General features: G+C 65.0%; 1 protein-coding gene across 1 annotated transcript in view; it reads left to right on the top strand.

The window, feature by feature from the left end:
• Positions 1–19119, top strand: part of LOC110599092 (uncharacterized) — a 33521-nt gene extending 14402 nt beyond the window's left edge. The window contains exons 4-6 of the mRNA XM_078052448.1: positions 6327–6410; positions 8267–8328; positions 15762–19119. Of these exons, the coding sequence (XP_077908574.1) occupies positions 6327–6410; positions 8267–8328; positions 15762–15942 (327 nt within the window). The 3' untranslated portion in view covers positions 15943–19119. The remainder of the gene's footprint in view (positions 1–6326; positions 6411–8266; positions 8329–15761) is intronic.
• The last annotated feature ends 611 nt before the right edge of the window (positions 19120–19730 follow it).

Genomic DNA, 19730 nt, shown 5'->3' with positions numbered 1-19730 from the left:
CGCCACCCCGAGAGGCGGGTTCCATGTCATCAGCAGACACCGTGCCCTCAGGAGGACAGGCTGAGGTTGGGGAGAGGCCGGCAGGGGCCAGGTCAGCCAAGTGAGGCTCCAGACAGGGACGTGGAGCACCTGAGGACCCCGGGAGGCCTCTGGGAGGAGGTGGACTCAGCCCGGGTTCTTTCCCAAAGCTGACCGCCAGGGCTGTGGCTGCAGGGCCCCAAGTCCAACCCTCAGGCCTGCCACGTCCCAGGGCCCCCCGCCAGGTGCCGCCCCACGCCAGCCCTGAGTAGGATACATCTGCTGCAGCAGCCCGCCAGAGCCCCACCTCCTGTCCCCATCCCCATGGAAACCACGGGGGCGGGCTGCCTTGGGCCTGCTGGCTGGTTCCCATTAGAGCGTCCTGCTTTCCTGGAGCCCTGCCCCTGGGTTCAGGGCTGCCCCTGGGGGCTTCTAACCACATCGACTGAATACTAGTCTGTGCCAGGGAACCCAGGGTCCAGGACCCTCCTCACTGGCCAGCCTCCCCCAGAGGAGTCTGATGGGCTCCAGTCTCCCGTGCCCTGCACTAGAGCAGCCTAGAGCTCTGTCCCTCACGGCTGGTCTTCGGCAGAGCAGCAGCTGCTAGGGTCGCACTGTTGTGGACTGAGGCCTGGATCCTGGGCGCCCATCCCAGCCGTAGCATCCCAGGGGACCTTGGACAACCCCCTTCCTTTGTCTAGGCCTCAGCTTACCCACCAGGAGAGTGGAACGGTTTCTTGAAAGAAAGGAGAACACGGAGCTGCACCCTTGCCAGCCCCCGCCCAGTTCTCAGGAGGGGCCGTGTGTGTCTGGGGAGGAGTCGTGGACTCTGCCTGAGACGGGTGTCGAGGCTGAGCCTCCGGTGCATGCCATGGCAGGCCTGGCTCTGCGGGCAGTCGGGCTCTGCATCTGCTTGGCACCCGTGGCGGGGCGTGAACACCGTGAGTGGAGACTGCGCCTGTGCTGGCCACAGAGCCCGAGGTCTGCAGACAGGCTGGCCTAAGAGGTCTCCTGAGGTCAGAAACCTGGGCAGAGACTGAGGTCCAGCTGGGGACCCGGGGAAGTGCTGGCTCCAGAACCCCGCGGGGGTGCCCAGGGCTTGGTCACGGCTGCCACCCGTGCCACATGCTGGAGGCAGGTCACCCTCCTCCTCCTCTTCCTCAGAGGTGGGCATTGGCACTGGTCCCTGGGGACTTCTGTCCGGCCTTCAAATGGCCGGTGTGTCTTCTCCCACAGAATCTGTCAGCCCCTGCCTGCTTATGGCCAGGTGTCACAGCCACTGGCCTCTGCTGAGTCCTGTGGTGCTAACCCCACACAGGGACACTTTTCAGCTCCCAGACAAGGAACAGAGCCCGGGGCAGCGGGCCTCTCCACACCAGGGTGAGGTGTGTCCTGATTTAGGCGGTCACTTTGCCTCTTGTGGCCTCCGTGGCCTCAGCTGTAAAGGGAGAGAGTGACCTTGGCTTCTGGGGTTTGTGTGAGAGCCAGAGGCAGGAGGGGCCAGGACTGGGGAGTGGCAGGAGCCACCTCAAGAAGGCCCCAGCACAGGACTCTGGTGGTGAGGAAGCAGGCCACACGTCCTGGGGCACCACAGGTCCATGGTGCCAAGGCAGGGACACCGGGAGCTGCTGCTGGAAGCAGCTGCCCGAGAGTGTCCCAGAGTCCCAGTGATCAAAGGCTGTTGTCCTTCGCCACTGCCAAGGGCTGAGTCCACAGTGCCACCCCTGCCTCCTTCTGAGGCCACCCGGGTTTGCTGACCCATTCCAGTGGCCAGAGAGCAGTTGAAGGGCCCTGGGGACATGGTCATCATAGCTCAGAGGCTTGTCAGTCTTCTTTGGGGGGGATGGTGGCGCCCTGATGCCTGCTGGCACCACCACCCTGCCACGTCCCCCCACCCTGCCACGTCCCCCCACCAGTGGAAGTGGCCAAGGGAGCTGGCACAGCAGCAGGCTGCGGGATCACGCAGGAGACTGGGCAACACAGGACATGAGGGACATTTCACCAGGGAAGGGGAGGACAAGACAGAGGGCTTAAGTGCCCAGATGATGCACCGAGCGTGGCACGGTGATTTACAGCAGGGTGGGCAGGGCCTGGGGCGGCCCCCTAGAACCAGTGTCTCTGCAGAGCCCTGGTGTCAGAGGCCACAAGGCAGCCCTGTCCACCTCCTATCTCCCACCTGGACCAGGGCCCCGACCTGTTCCTGGCTGAAGGCCAGTCTCCTGCTGGCCCTCGAGGACCAGCCCTGTGCCCTCCACGGCTCCTCACCTGCTCTCCTGACCATGGCTGGGTCACCTCCTGGCAGCTCCCTGAGCCCCCACCCACACTGCCCTGGACCTATAGCTCTGAGTGGGGTGGCCAGTTCACCTGAGTGTCGCCCTGCAAGCAGCTCGGGCAGGAGGGCCAGCACCCCTCTGGGCCCTGGGGCCTGGCACTGGCCTGGCTGAGGAGGGCTCTGGAACATCTGGCCAGGGCTGTGTGGTCTTGGGCCAGTCCCCCTCCTGCTCTGGGCCCCGGCTTCCCCGTCTCCTCTGACCTTAGTGGGTCTCTGGAGAGTTCTTGGGTCCAGCTTGGAGCAGCTGCTTCAGGCCTGAACATGTTCCTGGCTTTGCCCTGAGACCCTGCTGGTGGGCTCCCTGGGGAGCAGAGGGGTCTGCCAAGCACCTCTTCATACAGATGCAAAGACCTAGAAGCAGCTGCCCGCTCTCCCAGGCAGTTGTGATACGGTGACCTGGTGGCACTCATGCAGCTGTCCAGCCTGGCACACTGGGCAGGCGGAGGAGGCATGTCCGCGGGTGACATTGCGCTGTGATCCCGGCTGGGCGGAGGAGGCCCACATTTGCTTCTGTTCCCCGCATCTTGCTCACTGAGCACCCGTTCCTCCTGCCGTGAGGGGACGGCTGGAGCCGAGAGACCCAGGTGCCGCTGCGTGTTCTCCCCACAAGGAGAGCCATCGACAGAACGTGCAGAAGCTCATGTGGCTGGGCAGGGAGCCCCGTCCCCCGGGTGTGTTCTGCCCCTGAACCAGGAGCAGAGGCCACCCGGAGCTGAAGGCCAGCTTCGATGACCACAGAGCCCACCCTCGTTGGTCTCCTTCCTGCGGCTAGAATGTTCCGAGTCAGGTCTGCATGTGACATCTCGAGAAAACAGGGCTGCGTTTCCCAGTTGCCTGAGAACCAGCTGTCATCTTGCCATCGCGGATGAGAACGTCATTGGCGATGAGCTGAGCAGAGCGTTCTGGGCGGCGTGTGGCTGTCTGGCTGGGCTGGCCTTTCCAGAATCAACTGGCAGTCAGTGCAGTGCTGCAGGGGACTGCCCCGAGTGAGAACCTACTGTGCGCCAGGCAGCTGCTGGGAATCCCACATGCCAGCGTCTCTCTGTCACCTCTGGATCTGTGCCGTGCTGCAGGAGTCAACAGCCCCCCCTGGATACACAGAATTGGGGCTCAGAGAGGCGGGGCTCAAAGGCCACACAGCCTGGAGGCTTCTGCTCGGCCTGCTGGGCTCCAGGTTCTGCGTCCTCTCAGAGGCCCCCTCAGGCTGACCCGGGGGCACTGCACTCCCCTCGCCTTGACACCATTGACTACTTGGTCCCCATCAAGCGGCTGAGCTGGGGACATGGCCCTGGTTTGTGTGTCTGCTGGACATGGGACCTGGGAGGGTGTGACCAGCCCATTCCTGACTTGGGACTTGCTCCCTGTAAGGCCCTGGGCATCTGGTACAGTGTCATCAAAGCTGGTCCCTGTGCATCCCATGGCATTTGCCCATGTAAATCCAGGGTGTTCACGGGACTTACCTTGCAGGGACATTCTGTTCCATGTGACCCCGGGGACACAGGCGGACCAGGCGAGACTGAGTCCTTGGGGTCTCTGCCCCATGGTCTGAGCTCATGGCTCGGCCAACATGGAGACCTGCCCCCACTCAGAGCCTCCCAGCCCCAGGGCCTGCCTCAGCAGAGTCCACCTGGCTGCGGCCTGCTGTCCTTGAGCCTGTGTCCCCAGAGGGCCTCGCAGCTCTCCCCAGACTCCTCCAGCCACAGGCCAGGCCAGAGTCCATCAGCCGTGTGAAAGAGGCTGGGGAGGAACTTCTGCAGGCACCAAGTCTGTGGTGACTTCTCATGTGTCCCCAAAGTATCCCTGAGGGATTGGTGCCACTGACCACGGAGTCCCCCTGTGGCTGGGCATGGAGTGTACTTCATTTCTGACCCTGTGTGTAAACCTAAGAAGGGAACATGTCCCATCTTATAGATGAAGAGACTGAAGTCCAGAGAGGGGAAGGGGCCGGTCTATCTGAGACCCGATGGGCCATGCTATAGATGGACCCTGTGGGCAGGGCCAAGGACCCAGCTGGGTTGAAGCTGGACAGGCCTCCAGGACTCTGCATGTCTGGTCTGCCAGGTTCAGTGCCCACCCTGATGGGCCACAGACCATGAACGTGGCTGGACTGGCTCTGTCACACGAGTGACCAGAGCATAGGGTGCAGGCTCTGAGAGCAGCTGCAGGAGGCTCAGGACCCTGAGGGGAGGGGCTCTCCCACCAGGTAGTGGAGGCCCCGGGGCCCAGTAACCAGCCCTGAAACTTGGCAGCGACAGGAGGACAGGTGAGGAAGGACAGGCAGGGCACGAGATGGCGTCCACCTGCCTGGACACTGGTCACTTGGCTTGCTGTGCATTGAGTTGTGGGGAGAGCAGGTGAAAGGGCTGGAGTCTTTGGCTGTTGGGGACAGTCTGTCTGTGCCCCTCTGAGGTTGGGGCCTGTCACAGTGCTCCACATCTGGGACCCAGACCCTTGCACTCCTGTGTCTCCAAGGGACGGTGCTAAGACCCCCAGAGCCTCTGTCCCCTGCAGCCGTGGCCCCGCAGCCTAGAGGCCCAACTGGGTCGAGGTACTGTAAGTCAGACTGTTTCCACAGAGCGGGGCCTCGCTGCCGGCCTGGGGGTAGGTGCTCTGCCAGCCCTGGGCGGGGTCCTCGCCTGGGTGGGGCCCCAGGCTGCTGTGCTGTTGGCTGCAGGATGGAGGTGCCTCCCGGGTGGCACAGGTGTGGCAGCTGAGGTGAGCTGGGCTGGGGCGGGCAGCTGGCCCGGCTCTTTAAGTTGGGTGTCTGTTCCCCTGGGCCCCAAGGTAGGGGATTCCTTCTGGCCATGCCACAGGTGGGAGGGGAGGGGTGTCTGGCCATCAGGCAGGGGCTGTGTGCCCTCAGGGGGTCCCTCCAGCCTCTGGGGCTTCACGATTCCTGCCAATCCGACTCGAGGAGTCTGGGGACATTGCTCAGAAGGGTGGGGGGAGCTAGTGGGCACCGAGACTGGTGACCCCACCATACCTGCTCTGTTCCTCTGGCAACCCTGACCCTGTCGGCAGGAGAGTGGACCCCCGTCCTCAGGTGACAGGATTTAGGAAGGGTCAGTGCTCCCGAGAGGACTGGCCACACCTTCTTGTAATCAGGGTCCCTGAGCCTCTGCCCAGCTCAGAGGGGGAGAGAGAAGCAGCGGGCACCACCCAGAGGCCTCAGCCCAAGGTGTGCGGGCAGGGAGGGGCGTCATGGCCTGGGCCTTGGTGTCTGGCCAGTCCTGCTCTGCTTCTTACTGGCTTACAGAGATCACTCAAGTGGCCACTGGGGAAGATCCCAGGTCCCATTTCACTTCAGAAGCCCCAAATATCAGGTGTTCCCAGAGCGGGGAGCGTGTGGGGCACTTCTGTCAGGTGCGGGCCAGGTGCTGTGCTGGCCCAGGACACCTGGCTGTGTAAGTGAGGTCCCTGCCCCAGCGTTCCCAGGCCTGGGGAGGTGGCCAGGACCACGTGTGAGAGCTGATTTTGAGGGACCCATAGCCTACTGCTAGGGCTAGGAAGGTCCCTGACGCAGGAGGGCTCCACAGGAGGGGACCTCGAGGGTGGCTGGGAATTGGGCCTGTGATGGGGGGAACTCCCAGCCACGGAGAGTGCCACGTGGAGCTGGAGTGAAGCAGGAGTGGTGTCCCTGAGCACCACCCCAGAGTGACCGCTCAGCCAGGAGCAGGCACCCCCAGGCCAATCCACCCCTTCCTCTGAGGCCAGGAGGGCCTCCTGGTCCATGGCTGGGCTTCCAGGGGCCAGCTTCTGGGGTTTGCTGTGGAGTGTGGGTCAGGCAGGCCAAGGACAGGTCCAGCAGGGCTTTCCGTGGGGTCCTCCCTGCCGAGCTCCTGATCGCTGGGCCTCTGCACAGTCACAGCAAAGAGGGTGACTGAGGGGGGGCAGGACCCCCAGCTGACCCTGCCCCAATCTTGTCTTGAGCCACCAGACCTGCCAAGCTGACCCCCGGTCTCCTTGTGTCTTACAGAACGTGGCCTGTCCTGGAGTACCGCCCCGGAGGTCGGAAGCCCACCGAGGGCCGTGGAAGACCGTCCAGCCCCTCGTGGCCCAGGTAGCTGCATCTTGGCCCCAGGCGGGGCGGGGAGGGGCGTGCTCTGGCTAGAAGCTGCCCGGGAGTGGGCGTCCTGGTAGAGAAGGGACTCCAGCCCCAGCCCTGCCCTTGCGGCCCCCCCCTCGCAACCAGGCCCACCTGCCAGAGTTCCCAGCAGGTGAGGGGACGTCCCCCAGGACAGGAGTGAGGGGACAGTGCAAGGACACCCTGGCCTGCTGCGTGTCCGTCCTGTGGCCTGTGATGCCCAGCCTCCTTGAAGCAGAGGGAATCGGGCAGGGACCTGGGCCTGGGAGGACAGGGAGGCCGGGTTGCTGGCTCTACTGAGCTGTCCTGTGTGACCACCCCCTGCAGGCAGACTCACCCCGCCCACCTCCCAGTGTCCTGCGGCCCGAGCCCCAGGTTCCCCTCCTCCAGAGCTCTGGGGGTGCCAGCCCAGTGCCTGTGACCTCGGTGCAGAAGCCCAGGGAGCCACATGGTCCCTGCGGTCAGCACCAAGAGGTGTCGGGCGTTCATAACTCACGGAAAGCCACCCAGACATTTGGCCGGCCCTGGCTCTCTCCTGGCCTCCCCTCTCAGCTGACCTCAGGAGGTCTTGGTCCCTAGCTGTCCAGCCTGCTTCAGGAGCACGGCTTTGGGAGGACAGGGTGTGGAAGTCCCCTAGCCGGCGAGGACACAGGATGGTGGCCAGATGGGAAGTGGTCACCACTCGGAGGACTCAGGACCTGGGTGGCTCCCCTCGGTGGCCCTGGGTCCGCTGCATGTCACCTGGACAGGGCAGGGGAGCCGCCTGCTGAGGGCCTGTGTCGGCCAGTTGCAGAGCTCAGGGTTCTCGGGCAGCCCCCCGCTCGCGGAGAGAGCTCCGCGCAGTCGGTCCTTACGGCCGCCCAGACCCAGGCTTGGCACCGTGAGCCCTGGGGACCCACGGTGGTGGCTGGCCTGCGGGAGGGGCCTAAGCCACAGCACCACAGTCAGACCCCCCGGTCCTGTCCCCCGCCCGCTTACTGCTCTGGGGTCTTGAGGGGTCACGGCCCTTCCCTGGGATTCTGATTTCTCCTTTGTGAAGAGGGAATCTGGCCCTCTCCATCTCCCTCCAGAGGAGGAAAGAAGGGACCAGCTGTAGCCAGGCCGGCGCCCAGCCCCGCTCCAAGCCAGCCAGGCCTCCCCCACCTCTTGCAGAGCTGAAGCCTACACACCCCGCCTGCACCAGTCACACGGGAGGAAGGGAGTGGAGGGGTTCTTGCTGGACAGTTGGAACCACATGGACAGGGTAGGAAGACAGTGGACGACAGAGGACATCGGGACCCAGGGAAAACTGAAGGAAGACCTAGAAACCTCCCCGTTGGTGGAGTTCAGCTCTGAGCTTCCTAGCAGCCAAAGCAAAGAGAGAAAGACATTCCTTGTTGAAGTGACATTTGGGGAGGACTGACATCATGGTGGTGTCGAGAGGGAGCTGGCCGGTGCTGAGCTCCAGAGGCCAGCTCCAGAGTCCCACAGATCCAGCCCCGGCAGGGAAGAAGATCCAGCTGGGGCAGCTCAGGCTCAGCTCCCAACCCTAGGACCTACACAGAGGGCCACGCAGGCTTTGGCTGGGCCTGACTGTGAACTTGCATCTCTTTGGTCCCCAAATTCACATCCTTGAAGCCGCACCCTGCTGCTGACTGGTGCATCTCAGGAAGGGGTGGACCCAGGAACCCATGTTTGAGTCCCTGTTTGGCCAAAGTCACGTAGACACGGTGGCTCCTGAGCCGTGCCGGGCCTCGTGGGGTTAGGGCAGAGAGGGCCAGGCGCAGGGTGCGCAGGAGGGAGGTGGCACACTCTGGGCTGCCCCAAGACTCATCCCATGTCTCTCTTTCCAGGTCTCAGCCCCTCCTCTGACCCCTCCAGGTGAAGCCCGAGGCTGTCCACCTGTCCACCTCAGGTCAGTGCAGGACTTTGAATGTTGATGGAAATCGGGGTCCTCTGCACACCACTGCCTTCATCTGGGCAGTCCTGACACTGGACACCTCTGTGACACAGGCGCATGCAGCCTCACGGGCCTGCAGGGACGCTGAGGGCGGGCCTTCTCGCCCGTGGCAGGGTCTCACTGCTGGCTCCTGCCCGGCTCCTGCCCCTTGCCACCCTCTCCGTAGCTGAGGGACCAGGGTCTCCAGGACTTTGAGGGCTTTCCCAAGTTTCACCCAGGACCTTGGACTAGGACCATCTCCTAAGCCCTGGCCACCCTGAGGGCTCTGTAATGGCCAGGGTAGCCTGGGGCCGGTAACCACAGGGCAGTTGGCCTTTCTGCAGTGTTGCTCAGGACTCAGTGGGCTAAGGTCCCCCTGCCACTTGGCTGCCTAGTGGCTGAGACTGGGGACCTGCCTGCTGAGAGGCTGCCCTGGTTGTGCCCTCGCCAGCCCCTCCCTTGGGGAGCCAGCCCACAGGGGCCAGCCCTGGGCCTGCTTGGAGGATCCAGCCTCAGGGGAACCGGTGGCCACGGGGGTCAGCCAGGGCTGGCCTCCTCACGCCCCACAGGACCGTGTCCTTCCACTGCGTCTCCTGGGGGCTATGGGGAGGGTGCCAGGCTGCCCCACACGAGCTGGAGCAGTCCACCTGGGCCGGGACCGCGGTGCCCTCTGGGCCTCTGTGAGCTCACGAGGCGGGCTTGCCCCAGGCCTGTGTGTCGGAGCAGGGCCAGGCCACCAGCGGCAGCCTGGGGGGGCAGGATGCAGGGAGGGGGCCTGCTGTGTGGAGGGTGCGGGGGCCTCTCCCCCTCCCCTGGGGGCACCTGCTCCTGCTGGCTGAGGACACCTCTCCATTGGCCTTGACACCCTCGGGATGGACTCACTGTCCCTGCCTGTCCTTCAGAGGCCAAGGCTCAGGAGGCGGGGAGCAGCCAGCTCCCTGCCTGCCTGCAGCCCTGGGGACTTGGGACACCAGCGTGGGTGAGAGGAGCCGTGGGAGGTGCGAGGGACCGTGACTGGCTGGAGATCGCTCTCCTGAAGGCTGCCCAAACTGGCCAGGGCAGGGAGAGCTGGGGCAGACAGCTCTGGGCCTGGTCCCCCACCCAAGGCTCCCTTTCCTGTCCCTCCCATCCCTCGCGCCCGGGCTGCCGTGCCCCACCACGCCCCAGTGTTGACCCCGGGCCTACTCACAGTGGAGTGGGAGGAAGCAGGGCCGAGGCCACGGGGCCACCCAGTCCCGGTGCTGGCTGGTTCTCTGTAGGAGTTGTCCCCGTCCCCGGTTCCCCAGCCTCCCGGCCTCCTGTGCATTAGAGGCAGATGTGGGGCTCGGGACACCGAGGCTTGGGGCCCAGGGTGGTGGGCCTGACACCCAGCGTGACCCACCCTGGAGAGCCACAGGGCTGACCAGGCTCTGACACTACAGTGGGGAGTGGCCCAGGGGGCCCCAGCAGCAGACCACAGACCTTCACACCTGAGGGTACGGGGGGTGGGGGGCTGCCGCCTCAGGTGCCCAGGGCGGGCTGGGGGGGAGCAGGTGCTCCGCAGGTGCCCCCAGGACACCTGCCCCTGCTCTTGGCTCCCGGCGGAACCCCTAGGAGCAGAGCCTTCCTCCAGCACCCACCAGGGGTCCCCCGCCCCGCTCACTGGCCTTCCTGGGCCAGAGCGGAGGCCACCAGGCCAGGTGGGCAAGGTGCCCTTGGGAAAACGCACCTGGGGACGGGACAGGGGCCCTCTTTGATGTGGGCTTCACAGAGTCCCCTGCTCAGAAGGGTCTGGCCCTCCCGGTGGCTACTTGGCCTCGGGCAGGTGGGCATCGCTCAGTGCCCGGTGTGTTGGGGTGGGAAGCTCACACTTGCCGGATCCCCAGGGGCGGGATTTGAACCCAGGAGCCCGAGGCTCTGAGGCCCATCCACCCCCACTGAGGAGAGGTGCCCGGGAGACCTCCTCAGTGGACTCTGGAGGCCACTGTGCTGTCCTGCCTGGGAGGTTTCAGGACAGCTGTGGTTGCACTTTCTGTGGCCTGGTGCCACCTGCCCTCGTACCTTGTCACCATGGCAACCACACCTGTAAGAATGGAGTGGGTCCAGCTGTGGTGACACCAGCCTGTCATCCCAGCAGCTCAGGAGGCTGAGGCAGGAGGACTGCGAGTTCAAAGCCAGCCTCAGCAACTCAGCGAGGCCCTGAGCCACTCAGCGAGACCCTGTCTCTAAGTAGAATATAAGCGAGGGCTGGGATGTGGCTCAGTGGCTCAGTGGCCCTGGGTTCCATCCCCAGGACTGAAAAAGAAAACCAGGGTGAAGCTGGTCTCCTTCCAACTCCACTCCTGCTCTCTGCCCCGGCTCTGCCCCGGGTCCCGTCAGAGGCCCAGGTCCTAGGTGTGTGCCCGCCCCTGGCCTGGTCACCCTCTGAGGGTCCTGCTGCTGTCCTCGTCTGCTTGCCTGTGAGGTGGGGTTGCTCTCCATCCCAGGTTTTCACTCTCACGGGCCATGAGTGGTGGTCAGGGGGCTGGACCAGGCCCTCGAGCTGACTCGACTTTCCATTGGGGTTCTAGTAAGATGTGGAGACACATGGAGACCAGAGGTGAAGAGGCAGGGGCAGGAGGACAGACCCACCCCGGGCTTCATCCCTGGGGCGGTCTGTGGCCCTCACTGAGCGCCCACGTCTGCCGGGCCCTGCCCAGGGTGGGCGTCACACTGGTGCTTTTGGAAGCAGAGGGCTTCTTCCCTGGAGGCCAGAGGGGGGGACAGAGTAGCGGTGGGTGGTTACTTGGGAAGCTGCTGGTGTTGGGCGTGCTGGGCACAGTGGACCTCACCACATGGACAGGCCTCCAACGCACCCTGGGGCTGGAGCCACAGGAGGTGGGGAGGGGGCCCTCCCGGCACCCATGGATGGCCACTGTGGCAACTGGACCACTTCTGGCACCTCAGCCCTGCTGGCTGCTCCAGGGTCCACTGGGATCAGGGGGAAGTTACTGCTTGGCCCAGGTGGCCCTGGGATGCAGGCCAGCACAGGGGCGGGCTCTGCCTAGGCCAGCGAGGACCTGTCCTCTGAGTCTGGGCAGAGGAGGACTTCTGGTCTAGGAGGACAGGATGGCGAGGCCTCACTGCCCTTGTTGGGGGGCCTCCACTGTAAGGTGGGCAAGCTCTTGGGCAGGTGCCCTGACCCCAGGATCACCCAGAGCCTCTTGAAGGGAGTGACAAGCCGTTGGAAACCCTGGATGACCAGGGTCTTGGGCAGGATGAAGGTTCCAGAAAGGGCCAGCCTGCCCCACTCCCTCTGGCCAGGCCACCCAGAGCAGTTTCCGGAGTGACGCTCCTCCCCTGCCCACCACCCCGCCCCCGGGCTTTGGCTGCCTTTGTCTTCCAAGGGCTCCACAAAATGGCCGCCACGGCCCTCCGCCATTTTGTAACTGCGGCGGGCAGTGTCCTTGGGAGGGGAGAAGGGAGGGAGGGAGACCCCTGCTCACTGCCTGCCCTCGTGGCCTGGACAGAGCCCAGCACCAGCCCCGCCTGCCCGGCCTTGGCCATGGCCACCCCAGGCTTGGCACAGCCGCTTGGCAGGGAGGCTGGGAGGCCTGGCCCCTCACCCAGTCCCGCCAGCCCCTCGCCACCCCGAGGCAGGCCGCAGACCAGAGCCCAGGAGCAGTCCCTGAGGCCACGCCACAGAGGGAGTCCCCGGCAGTGGTGGCTGGGAAGACGGTTCTAGAACATGTTTGCCGTGGAGGGCCCCAGGCTTGGGCAGCAGGGGCAGGTTTGCTTCAGGATCCAGCGGGGAGGGAAGAGTACCCTCTGGGCCCCACCCGGGCCCCACCCGCCCCTTCCTACTGCTGACCTGGCCGAGGACCTGGGGGCTCCCTGGCCAGACACAGTTCCCAATGCTGCGGTCCTGCAGTGGTCAGGCGGGCTGTTGGCCTGGGCCAGGCTCTGCCCATCCTTGGGGAAACAGGCTTGGGGCTTCCTGGAGGAGGCAAGCCCTGGGCTGCTGAGGTTCTAGAATGAGCCAAGTGGGGCGAGCTGTCCCCAGCCACCAGCTTCCACAGCCTCCCCTGTCCCTGCCCAGCTCGTGTGTCCAGCAACCTCAGCCAGCAGGCACGTCCTCGGAGCCTGCTCCTGGCTCTCTAGTGTGTTGATCCTGTGACTTCCCCGTACCCGGCCGACCAGAAGCAGCACGTTGGGCGGGGACCTGGGGCGGGGGGGGGGGGAGCCTGGGTACTGGGGGTTCACCCCAGGTTGGCCCCCGAGCGGAGGCGTCCCTGGCACTGTTCACTAAGGCCTCACTAAATTGCTTAGGGCCTCTGTCAGTTAATGAGGCTGGCCTTGAACTTGTGACCCTCCTGTCTCAGCCCCTCCAGCAGCTGAATGACAGGCGTGTGCCATGGTGCCTGACAAGGCCTGGTTCTCCCAAGGTGGAAGGGAGCAGGCCCCGTCCCTGCTTGCCTGTGACCATTAACAAGAAGGCCCTCAGAAGTCGGCGGAAGCTCCCCGCAAAGTAGGGAGGATGCTGAAAAGTGCCCAAAGGATGGCACCCCGCCTCTGGGCAGCACCCCACGTCCTGGGAGGCTGGGCTGGGGTCCCCACGCCGTTGAGGAAGAGCTGAGGCCTTTCTCCAGCACCCTGTGGGGTCTCCCCAAGCCCTTCCTGGGCTCCACTTCTGCAGTTCCCAGATGGAACGTTCTGTCACCCCAAAGGGAAGGTGGCGCAGGTCCTCCCTCCAGGGAGACCTGCTGAAGACAGAACGATGGGAGCCCTCCGCCGCCCGGCTGCCCAGCCCATCGCTGTCCACGTGCCACAGCAGGCCTGGAGCCTCCTGGAGTTCAGCCGCCCAGGCTCCCTGGCAGGAGGAGCTCCCCAGAGAAGGGCCGCCGGGCGGGCAGGGCCTGAGGAGAACCAGGCTGCAGACGGCCGCACGAGGAGGGCAGGCCTCGGGTCTGACTCAGGGTGCCAGGCAGGGGCTCCACCCGGAAGTGCCACCCTCCTCTGCCTGCGCGGGGTGCTCAGGGCCAGGGAAATCTGGGGACGAAGAAGTCCAGATGTTGGCCACTGTGGCCCTGTGGTGGGCCCGAGGCTGCTGGCCCCTGCACACAGCCCTGGCAGGACAGTCCAGCTGTTTGGCGGCCCAGGCCAGAGGCCAGGCCAGCATGCCTGGCCCAGCTTTATTTAAATCAGGTATTTTTATGCCACGGACCTGTTTGCATTATTGATTGTTTTGCAGATTTCACAAGAAGATGTGGCTGGGGCCTGAGTTTTGACCCTTTAAAGTTCTCCCTTGCCCGAGTCCCAGGCCTGACCGGCGCACAGTGGGTGGGGCCACCTCTGGGCCCTCCCCGGCCTGCCAGAGTGGCAGAGCTGTGGGGTGTGCTGACTTGATAACTTTGTGGGCCACGTCTGTGGGGAGACCGGCCCCCGCCTGACCCCCAGCCACCCCTCCCGGCTCCTCCCCAGGCCCTTTGTTGGAGTGGCTAGCTGAGCAGACACTGGCCGCCTTATGGGAGAAACCTAATCAGGGCAGCTGAGGGGGGGGTTGCCGGAGGGGGGTCGGGTCTGCTCCAAGTGGCCCTGAGCCAAGCCCGAGGTGACTTCAGGGTGACACCGTCTGTCTGCCTCATTCGCTCCAGACGTCCGCTCAGCCCTGAAAGGGCCACCTGCCCATGGAGGCCTCCGGCGCACCTGTCCCAGCCAGTGTGGCTCCTCCCCCTCCCAGGCTGCCCGGCACCCTGCCCACGGCCAGACGCTGCAGGCCAGGGCAGGGCCGGAGCCGGAGCTGGGAGCTGGCAGATGGCAGGACGTCTGCTGACGCTCGCTCCAGGCGGCTTCTCCCGAGGGGTGCTATCACGCCCATCCCTCCAGGCCCGCGCCCAGGCTGGCAGGGAAGGACCCCTTGGTCTGTCTCAGGCCATTCCCTGGTGTCCTGACAAAGTAGAAGTCTCTGTGGCCCCTCAAGGCCCGAAGCCCATGGTCACACTCGGGTTGGGCAGGTAGGCCCAGCAGATGCCAGCCCCCGGCCTGGAAGCAGGTCTTTCCCCCTCTCATTCAGAAATGGCTCCAGCAATAGGTCCCAGACCCAGCGGTGAAGGCCCTGTCCCAAACTGTGTGGTTGGCTGAGGACCCTGGACCCTGGGTGAGCCCCCTAGGTGGGGCAGAGCAGTGCAGGGAGCCCTCTGGGGCCACAGTGTCTGTGCCTGGCTTCAGAGCACAGCAGGGTTCTGTAGGAGAAGAGTGCGTCCATGGAGGCCCTGCCTGTCGGCCTCGGGACTGCAGCCCAGGAGGCAAGGGCAGGCCCAGAGCCCACTGAGCAGCACAGCGCCTGGTGGGAAGGGGCAGGAGCTCCTGGCAGAGGGACAGGCCAGGGCAAAGGCCCGGAGGCAGGGAGGCCTGTCCAGGGCAGGGAGGGGAGCCCGAGCTGGTGGTGCCCGGTGGGAAGGAGCAGAGGCTCATGGAGAGGGTGTGGGTCGTGACGGGCGGCCTGGCCGTCGGGGAGTGCAGGCAGGCTGGCGCTCAAGGAGAGGAGTACCTCCACATCCTCCCTGCACCCTCAGTAACCAAATGGCCTAATCTTGCTGTCACCATGGGCCGGGGACACCCAGGCTCAGAGAGGCCACCTGGCTTGAGGTCTGCATGCTGGCCCATGTCTGGGCCTCGGTGTGCACCCAGCGCACCGGGCTCAGGCCTGCAGCCCCCAGCTGCCCAGGCTTCTCCCAGGGCTACCCACGTCCCTTCCTGCTGGGGTTTGTCTCAGCGTCCTCCCACCCCTACTGGCCCTGTGAGGGCACTTTGGCCGGAGTGGGCAGAGGAAGTGGGATGGCAGTTCCTCCCTTCACAGGCCTCGCTCCCAGTCGCTGCCCCCGGCCCAGGAGCACTGGCTGCCCGGCCCTGGCTGTTCGAGGACAGGGCTGGGACTTGGTCACCTCTGACCCAGCATTGTCCAGTGCAGGGCTGGCCATGAAGACCATCTGATCCTGGTCTGCAGGTGGGCAGTGCCATTAGGTGAGAGACAGCTAGCTGAGGAGTCCGTGAGGTGACACTCAAAGAGGCGGCCAGGGGAGGCCACACCCCCAGAGGCTGACGCCTGCCACTTGTTTCTGCAACCAAGGAGGCCGAGGGTGGCTCCCAGGCAGCTGCTGCTGTCCACAGCTGGCCTTCCTCCCAGTGAGGGGGCCTCTGACCACCTGCTTAGGAAAGTCGGCAGCCACAGAGGTTCTGCTGCGGGGGGCCGGGGTCAGATGCTCTGGCTCTTCTCTCCCTGCCCCCGACTCAGGCCTCTGCGTGGGGGCCTCGTCCCCCTGCCAAACCTTGGCCCGAACTGCACCTCCCCTGTCTTCTTGCCTCTGGTGGAGTGGACTCCTCAGCTGACCCATGTCATCTTCCTGTGATGCACGTGACATGGTGACCTTGGACCCTGTTGGTCTCTGCAGGTTCTTCCTGGCCTCCCCGTCAGACCAGACATTGCAGAGCGTCCACATGGAAGAGGAACCCTCAGCTCCGCCTCCGTCGCACCCTGAGGACTCACTGTCCCCAGCTTGGGGTTGTGTGCACCTGTCCCTCTGCAGGCTTGCCCAGCCTCGAGAGCCCTGGGGACAGAAGGTGCCGAGGTAGCCCCCCTCTCTGCCCTTCCACCACTCAGCCCTCCAGTGTGACCCCGATACTCTCCAGTCACCTCTCCTGACTTGTCGGCCAACCTGGGATGCCACACAGGTGAGTCTCACCTGGACCGAGAAGAAATGCCACTGAGGGAAACTGAGTCCCGTCTGCTGCTGCCTGGCTGGGCTGGGGTCCAGGGGAGAGGACTTGTGGCCAGGGTGGGCCAGGGGTCTGTCTCTGTCCCCCACCATCTCACGGCTGTGGATGGTGAGCGCTGCGGGCTCTGCATGACCCCAGGCCCCGGGAGGCAGGCAGGTGCAGGCTAGGAGCAGGCTCTGGGTCTATGAGGGGGCACACGCATACGTGTGTCCAGCTCTGCTTGTTCATTAAGAGCAGCCCACCTGGGCGCCATGGCCACACCTGTAATCCCAGCTTCTTAGGAGGCTGAGCCAGTAGGATTGCAAGTTCAAGGCCAGCCTGAAACCCTGTCTCAAAAAATAAAAAGGGCTAGGGGTGCAGCTCAGTGGTAGAGCACCCGAGGTTCCCTCCCCAGTCCTGCAAAACAGAATGTGGCCTAGAAAGTGCCGGAAACATCACAGCACACAGGGTCTGTGCCGGACTCCCGGGGCAGCAGGCGGCCAGGTTCTCAGCCAGCCCCTCGGCCTGGAGTCCTGCTGCAAATCCTCAGCGGCAGAGGCTCAGAAGTCCCAGAGAGAGCCCAAGGCGAGGCCAGCCTCCACCTCCCTTCCGTGGGGTCCAGATGGAGGCGGTTGATGGGACCTCTAGTCCCTCTCAGACATCCAAGTGGGGCCCTGGGCTGGGAGCCAGTGTCCTCCCTGGTGGCTGGGCAGTGCCAAGATGCCCCCAGACTTCGTGCTTAGACTGCTCACCAGCGGACCATCAGCCACCCCAGGAGAATCTCCGGGACCTCGTCCCTGTCTGCCAGCCCAGGGGTGCAAGCTTGAGGCCGGGGACAGCTTCTGTGCACACCTCCTTCCCGGGCCTTGAGGAACATGGGTGTCTGCCACCGTGGCTAGACGTCACCTCATGGGGCCCTCCTGGCTGTGCCCCGTGGGAGGGAGAGTGCTGGACCTGAGCCCCAGTGCTATGTTTGTGATGGGCACCGGGGACTCGTTCTGGTGTCCCCTGGGGTGGGGAGCTGCACAGTGTCCGCGGCCCACCCAGAGAGCAGTGGCTGAGCACAGCAAGCAGCCTGCCTGCCCCTGAGGTCTGTCATCTGGGGCCAGAGACCCTACCCTCTGAGCCTCAGCTGCCTCACTGTGAAGTGGGGTGGGTGGTCCCAGCCCCACCAGGGCTGTGAGGACGGGGTGGCATAGCCTGGTGCCTGCCTGGAGGAGGCAGCCTGTCAGGAGGGGCCTGAGGGAGGTCTGAGGCAGTTTTCAAGACCGCGTGGACATCAGGGAGCTCAGAGCCGTAGTGCCACCTTCTAGGCTGGAAGCAGAATGTTCCAGGGGCTCTGTCACCAGGAGCTGTGTGACCTTAGAGAGTCACACGACCTCCAGGCTCAGCCTCCTCTCCTGTGAGAAGAGTTAGCAGAAGTACTGTTCACAGCCTCCCCACGGGGTCCCCTGGGGAGGTGACGGCCACACTGGTGGCTGTGGTCAGTGTACTCGAGGCTGTCTTTGGAAGCTCTGGGTAAGACAAGGGCCCCCTACCTGTCCAGGGGAGCTGCCGGCCTGGGCACTGCCCAGCCCGAGGCCCTGGGTCATGAACACGGTTGGTGACAGCAGGAAGCAGTCCAGGCCGTGTGTGGGAATGGGTCTCGGCCAGGCAGAGCTGCCGAGCACCCTTGGACACTTGGCCCTTGGCAAGTGACCCCTTCCTCCCAGTGTCTCCGACGCAGGAGGAATCCCTGGGGACGTGTGGCTGCTCCTGTCGGAAGGCAGTGATCCAGTTGCCTGTGACCAGAGCCCCTGGGCTGCCCCTCTGCTCTGCTGTCCCTCCACTTGGTCTCCTGAAGCCTCTTGTGCCTGGTGATGCTGGCGACCTCAGAGTCCAGGCCCTCTGCTGGCACCTGTGCCCTCAACAGCAGGTCCTGACCCCTCCCCAGCTCTCTTCCCCTCCACAGGAGGTGCCCTTGGGAGCCCGAAGTCCGACTCGGCGCCAAGACTGACCGCCCTTTGGGGTGAGGTAGTAGGTTGTATAGTTTGGGGCTCTGCCCTGCTGTGGGTTAACTATACAATCTACTGTCTTTCCTGAAGTGGCTGTGATCTCTGCGATGGACAGACGCCGCCCTGGCTGGGAGGGCCTGGGGCATGGGGCAGTGGGAGGGCTAGCAGGCCTGGGGGCCGCGTGCATGGCCTTGGATGGGTCCCTCAGCACCCTCCCCTGAGTCTCGGTTTCCTCCTCCAAAATGGGACAAATGGGGATTGAAGGAGATGCTTTGTGACCTGTCCAGGGCAGAGGGGCTCACAGCTGCTGCCGCCCACTGGGCGCAGCTGGCCCGGCCTCCCTCGGGCCCCACATCAGGCCCAGGCTCAGGCCTTCCTGGGGAGGGTCTGGACTGCACCTGGCTCCAGCCGATAGGGCAGCGGATAGAGCTGCAGGCTGGCAGCTCAGGCTTGGCTAGGCCGGGGGGCAGTGAGGGTCAGCCTGGCCCGCCACCCCCAGGCAGTCCGCCCACATACCTGGGGTGGGCAGCCCGTCCACCTCAGTGTCGGGCCTCCCCTGGGGTGGGGGCGGCCAAGTGGGAAGCGAGCGGAGAGGAGCGTTCTCTGAGCCCTGGGTGCCCACAGGCACAGCGTGGGGGTGGACAGTGAGACCCAAGTCCAGGGCCTCCCAAGGCCGGCCAGCAGACACACTGCCTTTCCTGACGAGGCGTGGTTTCCACCTTCTCTCCTGCCCTGCGCCTGCCCTGCGCCTGCCCGGCCCTCCAGCTCCGGTGGCCACGCGTCACGGGCCAGGCTGGGCGGGCGTGGGGTGGCGGGGCGGGCGGCCCTCCTGCAGGGTGAGCTGGGGCGCCCGCGGGGTGAGGTAGTAGGTTGTGTGGTTTCAGGGCAGTGATGTTGCCCCTCAGAAGATAACTATACAACCTACTGCCTTCCCTGAGGCGCCCAGACACACGTCGGCCCCCAGCAGGGCCACCCCGCTCGCAGGCCCTGAGGGGGCCTGGTCTGCAGGCCAGTGGGGCTGCCTGGGGCCAGGACGTCAATAAAAGCTGTTCTGACAGGATTTGGAGTTGGCCCGTTCATTCCAGAAGCCCAGGGGCGGAGGGCACGGTTCTGGGGGGTCACTGGCAGGGAGCCTCCAGGGCCAGGGGGCTAGCTGTCTGGAGCTCCTGGCTACCCACCCCAGGCCCCAGTACATCCTTCACCCTGCACACACCCCTTTGAGCCAGGCGCGCTGAGCACAGAGACCCAGCCTGCAGCGCCTCGCAGCCGCGGTCAGCAGCTCAGCCCTGGTGCCTGACTGGACCCTGGAACCCCTGGACCTGTCTGTCTCTCCACACCCCCACCCCAGGCCTGAGTCCTGGGGCGCTCTCTGCCCTTCCCTTTGCTGTCTGCCCATGACCCCTTCCTTGCACCAGTGTCCGTCCACCCTGCCCCCCGCCCCAGCTCTCCTGCTCATCACAGTGTCCCCACCCTGTCCACTGCTCAGGGCCCACCTCTGGGCCTGCAGCCAGGCCTGCCCGAGCTGACCGTGAATGTCCAGGGGACGCCACCTTCCCTCATGCTACCTACACCACAGGGCAGCCAGGTGCTGTCCTGCAGAGCTCAAGGCCTGGGGGCGCAGCCAGCGACACAGGCAGCCCCCCTTGAGAGCTGGACCACAGCAGGGCCGCC

This window comes from Ictidomys tridecemlineatus, chromosome 6 (assembly GCF_052094955.1).
Source record: "Ictidomys tridecemlineatus isolate mIctTri1 chromosome 6, mIctTri1.hap1, whole genome shotgun sequence".
Taxonomy (NCBI): Eukaryota; Metazoa; Chordata; class Mammalia; order Rodentia; family Sciuridae; genus Ictidomys; species Ictidomys tridecemlineatus.
The sequence above is the reverse complement of the archived record's forward strand: the minus strand, read 5'-3'. Positions and strand labels throughout refer to the sequence as shown.